At 45.4% G+C, this 16,373-nt stretch overlaps 1 protein-coding gene and 1 pseudogene across 1 annotated transcript in view; one reads left to right on the top strand and one right to left on the bottom strand.

Moving 5' to 3' along the window:
• The first annotated feature begins 1,218 nt into the window (after positions 1 to 1,218).
• On the top strand, positions 1,219 to 1,703 carry LOC129009330 (large ribosomal subunit protein eL21-like; annotated as a pseudogene).
• A 494-nt stretch (positions 1,704 to 2,197) lies between these two features.
• LOC134740360 (bMERB domain-containing protein 1-like) overlaps positions 2,198 to 16,373 on the bottom strand; it is a 34,971-nt gene continuing 20,795 nt past the window's right edge. The window contains exons 3-5 of the mRNA XM_063672504.1: positions 9,329 to 9,443; positions 7,423 to 7,505; positions 2,198 to 5,178 (exon numbers count right to left, since the gene is read on the bottom strand). Of these exons, the coding sequence (XP_063528574.1) occupies positions 4,964 to 5,178; positions 7,423 to 7,505; positions 9,329 to 9,443 (413 nt within the window). The 3' untranslated portion in view covers positions 2,198 to 4,963. The remainder of the gene's footprint in view (positions 5,179 to 7,422; positions 7,506 to 9,328; positions 9,444 to 16,373) is intronic.

Genomic DNA, 16,373 nt, shown 5'->3' with positions numbered 1-16,373 from the left:
GATCATGCCATTGCATTCTAGCCTGGGCAACAGAGTGAGACGCCAACTCAAAAAAAAAAAAAAAAAAGAGGCCTTAAGACTGACAAAACAGACTCTTTGTAGCAATAAGATACCAAATTATAGCCTGACCCTAGTCAGGACAGATAATAAGCCCTGAAAGAAATCAAAGTATTTTATGCCCAAATATATTATTTTAACGTATTATGAAATGAAATGACCCTGTAAAGCTATCTCTTTTGGGGAAAATCTACATTCTATAGAGAATCTCCTTCCCTTTCCATGTCTTTCCCTCATCTGGGAGAGATTTAACTAAGCTGGCACCTTTTAGGGCCTGATAGGACATATTTATCATCTATTCTGTGAAGTCAGCCACCTGAAGGCTTCATCTACGTTACAAGAACCTTGGCTTCCACAACCCCCTTTATCTTCACTACAAACATTTCTTTCTGCAGACTTCAGACTGCAGAGCGTAACCTTTTCAACCAATTGCCATCAGGACATCTTTAAATCCAACTATGACCTAGTAACTTTCCCCCACCTCCAGCCCTGCTTGCCCGCTGCTTCTAGTTATATCTTTGCGGGCCCAACCAGTGTACACCTTACATGTATTGATTGATGTCTGCCTGTAACTTCTGTCCCACTAACATGTATAAAATCAAGCTGTAACTGAACCACCTTGGGCATATGTTCTCAGGCTGTCTTGACTGTGCCTCAGGCCTTGGTCACCTATATTTGGCTCAAAATAAACCTCTTAAAATATTTTACAGAGTTTAATTCTTTTTATTGACATAGAGTACTGTCAGAGGTATTCAAACCAGAGTGACTCCATTTTGATTGAAGGCTAGGAAAATGAGGCTAGGACCTCCTGGGCTGCATTCCCAGAAAGGTAAGCAGTCCTAGCTGCTGGCTGCTTACAGTTAAGGGAAAAAATTAATAATGTTTACCAAGCAGACCCAGACTTGGGAGTGTCCAAATATCCCAATATCTGGAGAACAAAGGCATTCCTAATTTTGCCTTAAAGATAATAAAATAATATCAATTCGTGGCCAGGCGCGGTGGCTCACACCTGTAATGCCAGCACTTTGGGAGGCCGAGGCGGGCAGATCACGAGGTCAGGAGATTGAGACCATCCTGGCTAACATGGTGAAACCCCGTCTCTACTAAAAAATAGAAAAAATTGCCCTTTTGGCCGGAACCACCATCTTCCAGTAATTTGCCAAAATGATGAACACAAAGGGAAAAAGGAAAGGCACCCGATGTATGTTCTCTAGGCCTTTTAGAAAACATGGGGTTGTTCCTTTGGCCACGTATATGTGAATCTATAAGAAAGGTGATATTGTAGACATCAAGGGAATGGGTACTGTTCAAAAAGGAATGCCCCACAAGTGTTATCGTGGCAAAACTGGAAGAGTCTACAATGTTACCCAGCATGCTGTTGGCATTATTGTAAACAAACAAGTGAAGGGCAAGATTCTTGCCAAGAGAATTAATGTGCGTGTTGAGCACATTAAGCACTCTAAGAGCCGAGATAGCTTCCTGAAACGTGTGAAGGAAAATGATCAGAAAAAGAAAGAAGCCAAAGAGAAAGGTACCTGGGTTCAACTAAAGTGCCAGCCTGCTCCACCCAGAGAAGCACACTTTGTGAGAACCAATGGGAAGGAGCCTGAGTGCTGGAACCTATTCCCTACGAATGCATGGCATAATAGGTGTTAAAATAAATAAATAAATAAAAGACCTCTGGGCTGTAAAAAAAAAAGAAAAAATTAGCCGGGGCCAGGCGCGGTGGCTCACGCCTGTAATCCCAGCACTTTGGGAGGCCAAGGCGGGCGGATCAGAAGGTCAGGAGATCAAGACCATCCTGGCTAACACAGTGAAACCCCGCCTCTACTAAAAATATATAAAAAATTAGCTGGGTGTGGTGGTGGGCACCTGTAGTCCCATCTACTGGGGAGGCTGAGGCAGGAGAATGGCATGAACCCGGGAGGCGGAGCTTGCAGTAAGCCGAGATCGCGCCACTGCACTCCAGCCTGGTCAACAGAGCAAGACTCCGCCTCATTAAAAAAAAAAAAATTAGCCAGGCGTGGTGGCGGACACCTGTAGTCCCAGCTACTAGGGAGGCTGAGGCAGGAGAATGGCGTGAACCAGGGAGGCGGAGCTTGCAGTGAGCCGAGATTGTGCCACTGCACTCCAGCCTGGACAGAAATGCATTTCATAATGCATTTTAATTGCATTAGCAGTGATTTAATTTTTTTAGATGCTAAACCTTATGGGTGAAAGTGGATTAAATGTAGCCAAATGCAACATCAAAATCTTCAGGCACAAAAACCCATTAACTTTTTAATACTTTCAGAAGATGAACCTAATTTCAAATGAAAGCTGCCTCCAGAATATATTGTTAAGCATATTCTAGATATAATTCATTTTGGCAAACATACTGTAGAAATTCACATAACATTTTACTGTATTAAAAGTAAATTGCCCATGTAACAAAAAATATCTTTTCAGAGCTTCAAATGAATTTTAAAGGATGACTGACGGTCCTTGGAAGAGAAACAGTAAACAAATAAGATTTGTAGCAATGATGTATGAGTTAGAAATTGCAGCTCCAGATAATCTCTCTATTAAAGAGACTGTCTACACTTAACTTGGTCAACTGTAATGAACATAGTTCATGTGAAGTCCCCATTTAAATACAACCTGAAATACCAAAGTTAATTTTCTTTTCTTTCTTTTTTTTCTTTTAGACAGAGTCTTGCTCTGTTGCCCTAGCTGGAGTGCAGTGGCGTGATCTCAGCTCACTACAACCTCTGCCTCCTGGGCTTGAGCCATCCTCCTGCCTCAGCCCCCCAAGTAGCTGGGAGGACAGGCACAAGCCACAACACTCAGCTAATTTTTGTATTTTTGGTAGAGATAGGGTTTCACCATGTTGCCCAGTTTGGTCTCGAACTCCTGAGCTCAAGTGATCCACCCGCCTTGGCCTCCCAAAGTGCTGGGATTACAGGCATGAGCTACCGTGCCTGGCCAGAAAATTTTAAACACACACAAATTCTCAAGTGGCCTAATTCCCTCTCACCAAACCAATCACAGTACAGATAAAAGAGAATAATTTGTATTAGTTTTTGTACAAACAAAAAAGACTGATAAATTGTGAATGATGCATGATTTTTAATTACAAGTAAACTGGGCAAGTGCTTCTGCATTATTTAAAGCTAAAAGGTGATCAGTGGAAACTTTCCTCTGTTAGTACTCTAATACTTTTTATATTTATCGGCTCACTACAACCTATGCCTCCCAGGTTCAAGCGATTCTCCTGTCTCAGCCACCTGAGTAGCCGAGACCACAGGCATGCACTACCATGTCCAGCTAATTTTGTATTTTTAATAGAGACAGGGTTTCACCGTGTTGGTCATGCTGGTCTTAAACTCCTGACCTCAACCGATTCGCCTGCCTTGGCCTCCCAAAGTGCTGGGATTACAAGCGTGAGCCACCATGCCCAGCCTTATTATAATTGTTATTATTTAAATCTCTTTTGCTCTCTCCTTCAAGAGAGACCTCATCTCATTCAGTTGCATCCATTTATTTATTCATCTTCTGCCTCCTGGGCTTGAGAGATCCTCGTGCGTGAGTCTCCCAAGTAGCTGGGACTACAGGCTCACACCACCGTGCTTGGCTAATTTTTGTAGGTTTTGGAGAGACAGGCTCTTGCCATGTTGCCTAGGCTGGTCTCAAACTCCTGGGCTCAGATGATCCACCTGCCTTCGCCTCCCAAAGCACTGGGATTATAGACATGAGCCACGACGCCCAGCCCCAAGTACTTTTACACAAAATGCAAACACTATTCTTCCATCATAAAAGTGATACCACAGCTTCTGTAAAGTTTTGCCAGGTAGTACTTATAATTACCTTGGGTAAACTTTTTGATGTTAAAATATGCCTTCTTATTACGAGTTTTTCCATTGTATTAACTACTTTTACAACAATGCAAATAACAAGTTATTTTACAAACCATTTAGAAATTTCTGTACTATGGTCCCAATAATGTAAAATATATTAATGCCTATTACATTCAGATAAATTATACACTTGGAAACTACATACTTACGACTTACAGAAACTTACATAAACAAATTATACAAATTATATGCTCAATTTTTAGGTATATAGTCTTTAAGCTTAAATATACATTCTCAAGATAAACTAACAGTTCAGGGCCTCACAACTTGAAATCTGTGGAAGATGACATTGGAGACAACAGAACTCTGGTGGAATTCTTAGGTGGAATTTGCTGAAACTTTTTTTTTTTTTTTTTTTTGAGACGGAGTCTCGCTGTGTTGCCCAGGCTGGAGTGCAGTGGCGCAATCTCAGCTCACTGCAAGCTCCGCCTCCCGGGTTCATGCCATTCTTCTGCCTCAGCCTCCTGAATAGCTGGGACTACAGGCACCCACCACCACGCCCGGCTAATTTTTTGTATTTTTAGTAGAGATGGGGTTTTACCATGTTAGCCAGGATGGTCTCAATCTCCTGACCTTGTGATCCGCCCACCTTGGCATCCCAAAGTGAAACTTTTCTTTAAAATAGAGATGGGATCTTGCTGTATTGCCCAGGCTGGTCTCAAACTCCTTGCCTTAAGTGGTCCTCCCACCTCAGCCTCCCAAAGTGCTGGGATTACAAGCGTGAACCATTACATCCAAGTGAAACTTCTTGAGATAGTTACATAATTTTTAAATCTGCTGGTGTAGAAGTTAATAAAGTGTAGAACTGAATAAATATTAAATATTAGATCAAGTTTCTCATGTTTACCTTAAAGTATAAAGGTTTATCTTAAAGCACTGATTTTCACAAAATAACCAGTGTGAAATTGGAAAAGAAGCCAAATGTTTTATTTCATGTATCTGGGAAATGAGGTGCTTTAGTCAACTGAATCTGCCCAAAACTAAAAAGCATCCATTAAAAAGTACTTAACTCAGAAATTACAAAAATAGAAGACATCAATAAAATACATTCTACACAGAATACGCCAATCATATACTACCCTTTTTTGATAATAGAAAATGTACTTACTGAGCCAGTTGTGGTGGCTCACGCCTATAATTCCAGCACCTTGGAAGGCCAATGAGAGTGGATCAGTTGAGGCCAGGAGTTTGAGACCAGCCTGGCCAACATGGCGAAATGCCGTCTCTACTAAAAATACAAAAATGAGTCGGGCACGGTGGCACACACCTGTAATCCCAGGTACTCCGAAGGAGTTTTACAGGTTTTACAATAGTTTTTATTTTTCAACTTGGAATTCCAGTACCAGATGAGTAGTGTAAAGTTGGCCCCTTGCATGTGGTGCACGCTTGGTGTTTTGATTTCTTGCTAGAATCATTTCTTTTTTCCACCCATAATCCAATAGAGAAGGCAAGTTTCCTTGCTCCTCCTCCATGCTGCTAAGTGGAGTTTTTCTACCTTGCCTTTCATGAAAGTGTCCATTGAGGAGGATGCTGGCTTTCGGCAGTGATCACATGCCTTGTGGTTATAGGAGCCAGCAGAAGAGATCATTGCCCTTCTCTTTCCTTACTCCTTCCAACCATGTTTCACAGGATGTTAATGAAAACTGGGTTTGTAGTTTTATAGACAGTGGCAGCTTTTGGTTTTTGTCTTCCCAGCAAGATTTCAAGTCCCTCTTCCTCTAACAGTTCATGTCCCTGTGGCTGCAGGAGTGGGCATGTTATACATTCCTGGCCAATCCCAGTACCCCCAGCCTCTTGGTGATGGTAATGGATCTAAGAGGTGGGAACATCATCCAAGAAGGGCTGATCAGAATGTTTCCCTGAGACTTACGTATTTCAATACCACGGAAAAGAATCTGTGGTATTGCCTCAGAGTTGCTAAGCTATGGTTCTAGGGTTCTTTTCCCATGGAGAAGGCCTGTATTGTAGGAAAAAATGATGCTTACATGCAAAGAGAGGCAGAGATGAGAAAAAGAAGAAAAAGAGGGGAGGTAATAGTGTTCAGTCCTTGAGGCTCTAGTTCTTATTGCTCTTTCTCCAACAAATTCCTTTTTTTGCTTAGACCAGTTTGAATTGGGCATCCATTTCTCTCTCTTTTTTTTTTTTTTTTTTTTTTTTTTTTGAGATGGAGTCTCACTCTGTCACCCAGGCTGGAGTGTAGTGGCGTGATCTCGGCTCACTGCAAGCTCTGCCTCCCCGGTTCACGCCATTCTCCTGCCTCAGCTTCCCGAGTAGCTGGGAATACAGGTGCCCGCCACCATGCCCGGCTAATTTTTTGTATTTTTGGTAGAGACGGGGCTTCACTGTGTTAGCCAGGATGGTCTCGATCTCCTGAACTGTGATCCACCCGCCTTGGCCTCCCAAAGTGCTGGGATTACAGGCGTGAGCCAGCGCGCCCAGCCAGACATTCATTTCTTATAACTGAAAGAGGCCTCACTAATACAGCAGTTAAACACATTTGAGAAACGCTGGGTCAACAAAGAAAAGACAGTTTCTTGACAGCAGGATCCATCATCACTTTAATATCCTAATGGACTTTGGGACTCTCTAAATACAAGGTCAAGTAAACAGCATTTCTCAAACTTATTTCATACAAAACCCTCTTTGCTCTGAGGATCTCATGAGGTTAATATTCTGAGACATATGCTTCTGGCTTCTCCAGAGATTCCAGACCTAACAGAGGCCAGAGCTCCCTGAGCCTCAGTGGCTACCCAATTCCTTCTATGAAATGCACCAAACTTTGCAATTAGGGAGGAACAACTACCAGGACCAGGTACCTAGTTTGCAGAGTTCAATGCAATATGAAAATGTAGGGCCCCATGTTCCAAACATATTAACAATTTCTAGACAGCAACAGGAGAACATTAAACCAAGCATGGCACCCTTCTAGGCATGAGGCCTCAGGCAACTGCCTGCAGGCCCATGAGGCTGGTCAGGCATGAGGCCCCAGGCAACTGCCTGTAGGCCCGTGAGGCTGGTCCTGCCAGCTGTCATCCCATGCTGAAATCTGATCTCTAGATCTGATCTCTAGAAAGCATTTTGTTGTGCCTCTGATGGCTCCCAGACTTCTCTGAAATGGCCTTTTTTTTTTTGAGACAGAGTCTTACCCTGTCACCCAGGCTGGAGTGCAGTGGCCCAATCTCAGCTCACTGCAACCCCCACCTCCCGGGTTCAAGCAATTCTCCTGCCTCAGCCTCTCAAGTAGCTGGGATTCCAGGTGTGTGCCACCGTGCCCAGCTAATTTTTGTATTTTTGGTAGATATGGGGTTTCACCATGTTGACCAGGCTGGTCTCGAACTCCTGACCTCAGATGATCCACCCACCTCAGCTTCTCATAGTGCTGGGATTACAGGCGTGATCCACCGTGCACCTGGCCTGAAATATATTTTCTCTCTTGTTGGGGAGGGGAATGAATAATGTATATACTCACTGGCTGGAGATTTGGTTACTTTGTCTAGAGGTTTTAACTTGATTCTCAGGAAATCAGCCATTTCCTTGTCTTCTTCTTGCTCCCTGTGAAAGTAGATGGGTAAAAGAAAAGAAGATATACAGCAAGCAAGGAAAGCATCAAGGAACCAATGAAATAAACCAATAGGTTAAGCAACAGGCTTTGTGGATGGTGCATATATGTTGTTGTGTGTTATGCATGCACAGTATATATATGTTGTATCTGATGAACCTGCTCTGAACCAGAGACACGTATCAATGATGGGGTAAATGCTTACCCAGAGGTAGGTAAGTGACCCCAGGGCAGAGGCAGGGACATTACAGGACCCTGCTGGGGGGTCAGTGAGTGAGGCAGCACCTCTCCTGACCTTGTATTTTGAAGCCACCCTATTCACCTGTGCTCCCACAAAGTATGAGGCAGGTCTCAGAGAGCAAGTCACTCCAGCTCTTCCAAGGATCACCAAGATAAAGTAGGTGGGTGCAGACTTGCTGAACTGCCTTGAAGAGACAGGGTCTTTCCTTGCCACCCAGGCTGGAGTGCAATGGTGCAATCATAACTCACAGAAGCCTTGAACTCCTGGGCTCAAGAGATCCTCCCACCTCAGCCTCCCAAGTAGCTGAGACTACAGGAGCACTCCACCACTCCCAGTTAATTAAAAAAGAATTGTAGAGATAGGGGGGTCTCACTATGTTGGGGCAGCTTGTCTGTCTGCCCAGGACTGGCATTGATAATTTCTTCTAGATCTGGAAGCAGAACCGGAGGTAAGGAGAATATAACATTTGTTGTAGTTTTTTGTGTTTTTTTGTTTTGTTGTGTTTTTGAGATGGAATCTCACTCTGTCACCCAGGCTAGAGTGCATTGGTACAATCTTGGCTCACTGCAACCTCTGCCTCCCAGGTTCAAATGATTCTCCTGCCTCAGCCTCCCAAGTAGCTGGGATTACAGGCATGCACCACCACGCCCGGCTAATTTTTGTATTTTTAGTAGAGACGGGGTTTCACCATGTTGTCCAGGCTGGTCTTGAACTCCTGACCTCAGGTGATCCACCCACCTTGGCCTCCCAGAAGTGCTGGGATTACAGGTGTGTCAGCCACTGTACCCGGCCATAGAATATAATATTTGGATAGGAGGGAAAGTTGGTTTCTCTCATTAACTAGAAGTCCATTGCAGCATGAAGAAGGGCAGTGGAATTGCTAGTCCCAGGACCCTTGAAGAAAGGTCTCTGAGGACACAGACAATAAAGAGCAAGTTGCCCTATGGGTTGCAAGGGCCTCTTTCCTTGTGAAAGGCCCTAAAAGCTTTGCTCTGGTGTAAGAAAACAAAAATCAAGAACCAACATGTACAGCTTTCCACATTTTCAACATTTACAACATATTTTTACACTGCAGCTCCAGGGCTGTGGTTATCCAGGTCAAGGCAGCAGATGCAAAGAGAAGACTCTGATACTTAGAAAAGGGCATTGGCACCACTCAGGGGAAGGGAAAGGGGAGAACACAGCTGGGAGGTTGGGAGGGCAGAGGTTGGGAGCAAGTCAGTTCAGGTGGCAGAGTTTCGGTAGAAACTGACAGCAGAAGTTTCAAGACATTGCCTTGAGGAGTGGTGGGATGTGAAGGAAGCTCTGCCATGTATTATGGGATGTGACTCCTCCCTGGTCACTTTCTGGAACAACATTCCCTCAAGAGGCACAGATTGGAAATTCTCTTATATACGAAATGAGTTCTCAAGCCAGAAGGCTGGGGTTCCTTGGGATTCAGTGTCCAGAGACTGTGGGTCCAGGCCATGCCTATTAGGCAAGGCTGTGAGTCCCAGGAGCAGAAGATGGGTTCTGGAAGGAAGCAGAAGGTTGCGGTCCTGCAGCCCAGTGTGTGGGTACCCTCAGTGCACTCACCGTAACCGCTCGACCTCCGCATCGTCCACCAGGAAGTCTCTCTTCTGCACCAGTTTGTGGATCTTCTGGATTAGCTCATCCTGTCTCTGCTTCTGCAGTTTGGTTTTTTCTTTTTCTGGAAAGAAGACATCAACAAGGAGACAGATGAGCATTTTGGGAGGCTGAGGTGGGCGGATCACTTGAGGTCAGGAGTTTGAGACCAGCATGGTCAACATGGTGAAACAACCCCATCTCTACCAAAAATACAAAAATTAGCCAGGCTTGGTGGCACACGCCTGTAATCCCAGCTACTTGGGAGGCTGTCAGCCACCACCTCGGGAGGCGGGAGAATTGCTTGAACCTGGGAGGCGGAGGTTGCAGTGAGCTGAGACTGTGCCACTGCACTCCAGCCTGGGCAACAGAATGGACTTCGTTTCAAAAAAGAAAAAAAAAAAAAAAAACTACAGAGAGACAGATGAGAGGGTGACCACTAAAAGCATTTGAGCTGGCCAGGCGCAGTGGCTCACACCTGTAATCCCAGCACTTTGGCAGGCCGAGGCGGGCGGATCATGAGGTCAGGAGATCAAGACCATCCTGGCTAACATGGTGAAACTCCATCTCTACTAAATACAAAAAATTCACTGGGTGTGGTGGCAGGTGCCTGTAGTCCCAGCTACTCAGGAGGCTGAGGCAGGAGAATGGCATGAACCCAGGAGGTGGAGCTTGCAGTGAGCTGAGATCGCACCACTGCACTCCAGCCTGGGTGATAGAGTGAGACTCTGTCTCAAAAAAAAAAGCACCTGAGCTGAGCAGCCAGGATTGATTGGAGTCCTGACTCTGCCCTTCCACCCTCTGGATGAACTTGGAGAAGCAACTTGACTTCTTCAAGCCTCAGTTTTCTCATCTGTAAAATACACAGTGAGGCTTAAAATGGGGGTAATGGGCTGGGCATAGTGCCTGCCACCTGTAATCCCAGCACTTTGGGAGACCAAGGCAGGAGGATCACTTGAGGCCAGGAGTTCAAGACCAGCCTGGGCAACATAGTGAGACCCTCCTATGTCTACAAAAATTTTCTTTGTAAATTAGCCACGTGTGATGGAGTGTTCCTGTAGTCTCAGCTACTTGGGAGGCTGAGGTGGGAGGATCTCTTGAGCCCAGGAGTTCAAGGCTGCAGTGAGTTATGATTGCACCATTGCACTCCAGCCTGGGTAACAGAGAAAGACCCTGACTCTTAAAAAAAAAAAAAAAAAAAATTGGGGGCGGGGTGAGCGTGGGGAGGGAGAGCATCAGGAAAAATAGCTAATGCATGTTGGGCTTAATACCTATGTGTTGGGCTGATAGGTGCAGCAAGCCACCATGGCCCACGTTTACCTATGTAATAAACCTGCACATCCTGCATATGTACCCTGGACGTATAAATAAAATAAAATACAATTTTGAAATGCAGTAATGTTAGTAAATGGCTTAGTGGAGTGCTTGGCCTTGGCTGAGAGCCTTCAGTAAATGGTCATGACAAAGCCAGGGGCTTCCGCAAAGGCAGGTGAGAAGAGGCTCAGATAGGGGTGCTGGGATGGAACTAGTTTTTTTTGTTTTTTTTTTTCCTTTGGTGAGGGTAAACCAATTTACCAGAAGAAAATCATCCATGCTGATGACATTAACCCTGTCCCAAAACACTAAGTGCTAGGATGCCAAAGAGAAAAAACAAAAAAAAAAAGAGTGAGGGCTGAAGATGAGGTTTGAGAAAATTAGAAAGCAAAAACTTAAACCCACTTGGGCTCTTTCTGCTCAAATCCCTTCAGAATAAAAAATGTGGGACAGCTTGTCTGCCTGCCCATGACTGATGTTGATCATTTCTTCTGGATCTGGAAGCAGAACCCAGGGTAAGGAGAACATAATATTTGGATAGGAGAGAAAGTTGGTTTCTCTCATTAACTAGGAGTCCACCACTGCACGAAGAAGGGCAATGGGCTTGCCAGCCACTCCCCATTCCCAGCCATTGGTGCATTGGATGATGGTGTCATTGCTCCTGCCGTGGTAAGTCTTGTGGGTCGGGTCTGATTCCCCAAATCACTCGTCAGCACCACAGAGCCGCTCCCTGCCCTCTCCAAGCACGCACCAACACCCATCGACTCACCAGGACCCTGCTCACTCAGGAGCTCGTGGTGTGACTTTACTCTCCAAATAACCATTGACAGCACTCTGACATTCCCAGTGCCCTCCACTGCTCTCTAGATCTTAGCCAGAATCAGCGAACAACTGGCTGGGCCCCCAGCATCTGCAAACCTCTGTCTCCAAGCCATTCATCCACGTCTTATGTCACTCACCAATAGAGGCATTCCCCAGCCTCATCTGCAGCAACTCCCAGGAGAAACCACCTACTCACACAAGTGGCCTGCGTCAGCTCACAGACCTATGACTAGCCCAAGTATCCAAGTCATTGGCCAGTGCTGCTCACGTGCATGTGTGCTACATACCTTTCCCATCATCTTCCACTTGCCTACAGGTGCCACTCACTGAAATCCTAACTTCCATGGTCATGGTATTAAGAAATGAGGCCTTTGGTAAGCAAGTAGATTATGAGGGTAGAACCCTCATGAATGGAATTAGTGCCCTTATAAAAGATGCCCAAGGGAGCTTGTTTGCCCCTTCCACCACACAAGGACACAGTGAGAAGTTACCATCTATAAGGAACAGGCCCTCACCAGGCACTGCATCTGCCAACACCTTGATCTTGCACCTCCCAGCCTCCAGAACTGTAATAAATATTGTTTACAAGCCCCCGGTCTAGAGCAAGCCACAGAGACTAAGGCACCCCCAAAGTTCATGTGTGCCCTATTTGGAAATAGTCTTCCCCAGTTTATATCTCTTCTATTTGGAAATACTCTATTTCCAAAGTAATTTGGAAGTTGCTTTGCACATGTAATTATAATAGTTAAGCTAAAATGAGGTCATACTTATTGGCATGGACCCTAAACCCAATGACTTGTGTCCTTATAAGAAGAGGAAAGAGACCCAAGCATGGTGGCCTGCACCTGTAATCCCAGCTACTTGGGAGGCTGAAGCAGGAGGATCACTTAAGCCTGGGAGTTCTAGACCAGCCCGGGCAACACAGCCAGACCCTGTCTTTTAGAAAAAAAAAAAAAAGGAGAAGAGGAGAAGACACACAGACACACAAAGGGTCATGTGAAGATGGAGGCAGAGACTGAAGTGGTGCAACTACAAGGCAAGCAATGCCAAGGATTGTGTGTGCTACTGTTAGAGTAGGTAGCCAGGAAGCCATGAGCAAGAAAGGAGAGGGGATTTCCCCCCAAGGACTGCCAGGCAACCATCAGGTGATGTCAGGCAGTTGTTAAAATTGTCTCTTTAAAATAATAACTGGTCGCAGCTGGTGCCAGGGAAAGGCCATCTCCCAACAGATAGAAAACACCTGAAGTGATCAGCGGCTTCCCAATGAGATCTCAGGAGTTGGGCAACTGGGCTCAAGCATGCACATTAAGAGGCAAAATGGCGGAGTCTAACTGTTATATGACATTCCTCTAGGAACACTCAACTGGTGAGGGAAAAACATCTCAAATGATCAGGCACATGATTTCTGTAAATACACTGTGTTTGCGGCCTCTCCCAAGCGCTGGCAGGCCACTGTGCATGCGCACAACCTGCCCTGAGGAAAAAGGAAGGGAGGAGAGACATAAAACCCTGGAACATGCCAACATATAAAACCCCAAATCAAAGGTCAAGTGGTGCACTTGGATCTCTCAAGTCACCCACTTGGCCATCTTCCAAGTGTACTTTACTGCCTTTCATTCCTGCTCTAAAACTTGTAATAAACTTTTGCCCTTCTCTAAAACTTGCCTCGGTCTCTCACTCTGCCTTATGCCCACTGGTGGAATTATTTCCTCTGAGGAGGCAAAAGCCAAGTTGCTTCAGACTCGTATGGACTTGCTACTGCTAATGATACAGGAGTTAAGAAGAAATTATTTAGGCAGATAGGGTAAGGAAGTCCTCGCTAACGTTTTCCTTTTAATGAAAAGCAGCCCCCAAATCATTTTCTTTTCTAACAAGGAGCAGCCGGTAAAATCGAGCTGTAGACATAGTCAAGGGAGCTGGAAGCTTACATAGGTGAATTCTGGCAGCTGTGCGCATAGGAAAAGGCTACCTGGTCTAGGTATGTTCAAAATGGTGGCTCCATGCTCCCTTCTCTTTGCCAGCCATGTGTACCGTAAGGAGAAGACAACATGGCACCACCCAAGTGTAAAGTCCATTTGCATAATAAGATTAGTTGATTAGGGTGGAGTGGCCAGCCTTCCCCACGTGCTATGTAAACGTCACACCTGCTCCAACCAATCTGTGGGCCCTATGTAAATCAGACACCACCTCAAGCTTGTCTGTAAAATTTGGTGCGCTCCACCACAGGCCAGAATTCCCATTCAGGGACTTCTCAAGAGAGACAGAGAGAGCTGTTCTCCTTTCTCTTTCTTTTGCCTATTAAACCTCCACTCCTAAACTCACTCCTCTGTATGTCAGTGTCTGTATCCTTAATCTGCTTGGAGAGAGACAACGAACCTTGGGTATTTACCCCCAGTCAACAACACTATTTCACTAACACTACCAGAAGCTAAGAAGAGGCAAAGGAGTCTCCTCTAGAGCCTTAGCAGGGAACAAGGTCCTGTTGGCACCTCGATTTTGGATGTCTGGCCTCCAGAACCGAAAGAGAATACATCCAGAACCGAGAGAGAATACATTTCTGTTGCTTAAGCCATCCAGTTTGCACCAATTTGTTAGGCAGCTCTGGGAAATGAATGTAATGCCCTAGGGCTTCAGGAGACTCCACTGTCCTTCCAGTAATTGTTTGTTTTGTGCTTACATAAGCTTGGATGGGTTTCTGTACCTTTCAGCCAGACTAATCCTTGGAGAACCGTGAAATGAGGGAGTGGAACAGGCCTGGTGGTTCCTAACCCTCACTGCTCATCACAATCATGTGCGAAGCTTTAAAAATTGCCAATGCTGGCCAGGCACGGTGGCTCACGCCTGTAATTCCAACACTTTGGTAGGCCGAGGCGGGCAGATCACGAGATCAGGAGGTTGAGACCATCCTGGCTAACACAGTGAAACCCAGTCTGTACTAAAAATACAAAAACAAAATTTGCTGGGCATGGTGGCGGGCACCTGTAGTCCCAGCTACTCAGGAGGCTGAGGCAGGAGAATGGCGTGAACCTGGGAGGCAGAGGGTGCAGTGAGCTAAGATTGCACCACTGCACTCCAGCCTAGGCGGCAGAGCGAGACTCTGTCTCAAAAAAAAAAAAAAAAAAATATTACCAATGCTCAGCTGGGCATGGTGGCTCATGCCTGTAATCCCAGCACTTTGGGAGGCTGAGGCAGGTGGATCACCTGAGATCAGGAGTTCAAGACCAGCCTGGTCAACATGGTGAAACACTGTCTCTACTAAAAATGCAAAAATTAGCTGGGCTTGGTGGTGGCGCACACTTATAATCCCAGCTACTCAGGAGGCTGAGGCAGGAGAATCACTTCACTTGAACCCAGGAGGCGGAGGTTGCAGTGAACCGAGATCTCGCCACTGCACTCCAGCCTGGGTGACAGAGCAAGACTCCGTCTCAAAAAAAAAAAAAAAAAAAAAAAAAAATTACTAATGCTGAGATGGATGAGGTGAGGCAGGAGAATATGGTCTGGAGGCAGGGAACCTAGGGCCAACTTCCTAGAACTAAATCAAAAGAAAAACCCCAACTTTCCACACCTAAGTAACAAAAGGACTGGAGGCTACTCCCTTTGCAAACCCTCCTCCTTTTCTGTGTGGCAGATGAGAAATTGAAAGTATATCTGATTGGTTGCACAAAGCAACTGCAAAAGCTTTCTGCAACCAATCAGACTAATTGTGGGCCACTACTTCATTTACATAGGGTGTACACTAAGTAGCCAATGGGAAACCTCTAGAGGGTATTTAAACCTCAGAAAATTCTGTACTGGGGCTCTTGAGCCCCTATGCTCAGGCACACTCCCGCCCTGTGGAGTGTACTTTCATTTTCAATAAATTTCTGCTTTTGTTGCTTCATTCTTTCCTCGCTTATTTTGTGTGTGTGTGCATTTTGTCCAATTCTTTGTTCAAAACACCAAGAACCTGGACACCCTCCACCAGTAACACAGGGACTCCTTTTTGGGGTCTGTGGGAGCCCCCCCACCCCAAGCATGGAAATAAAGGAAAATCTTGAGTCCCCTCAAAGGAAATTCTAGGCACCTAGCTAGCCTTGAAAAGTCAATAAGCAACTTATTAGTAAGAAGGTAATAGTAGCCTAAAACAATAGCCAAGGAAGTTAGAGTCTGGAGATGTTTTGTTTTCTATAGAAACTGAAGATAAACATCTTAGCATATATGTCTGAGTTGTTTTTCAGAAACCCAGGACCCTACCAAATGGATCCACTGGCATATAGACATCAGATAAGGGAAAACTAAGGACTGAATTCTGACCATCTTTCCTTGTTCTAAGTGTCTTCCAGAGAGGCCTGGAGGGAGTCACACCCATGGGCCAGGGCTGACATTCTTTTCTGCTGACCCCCGATTTTTATTATTTTTATTATTTATTTATTTATTTATTTGAGGCAGAGTCTTGCTTTGTCGCCCAGGCTGGAGTGCAGTGGCACAATCTTGGCTCACTGCAACCCCCCTCTCCCGAGTTCAAGCAATTCTCCTGCCTCAGTCTCCCGAGTAGCTGGAAGTACAGGCAGGCGCCACCACGCCCGGCTAATTTTTGTAATTTTAGTAGAGACAGGGCTCTCGCCATGTTGGCCAGGCTGGTCTCGAACTCTTGGCCTCAAGCAATCTGCCCACTTTGGCCTCCCAAGGTGCTGGGATTATACACGTGAGCCACCGCACCTGGCTTTGACCCCCGATTTTTAAACAAAGCTTCTCTTCCTTAACCAATTGCAAATTAGAAAATCTTTCAATCTACCTATGACCTGTGAGCCCCAGCTTCAACATATGCAGCCCTTTTAGGCCAAAACCAATATGTAATCTCAATGTATTGATTTACAATTTTGCCTGTAACTTCTGCTTG

Source organism: Pongo pygmaeus, chromosome 10 (genome assembly GCF_028885625.2).
Source record: "Pongo pygmaeus isolate AG05252 chromosome 10, NHGRI_mPonPyg2-v2.0_pri, whole genome shotgun sequence".
Taxonomy (NCBI): Eukaryota; Metazoa; Chordata; class Mammalia; order Primates; family Hominidae; genus Pongo; species Pongo pygmaeus.
The sequence above is the reverse complement of the archived record's forward strand: the minus strand, read 5'-3'. Positions and strand labels throughout refer to the sequence as shown.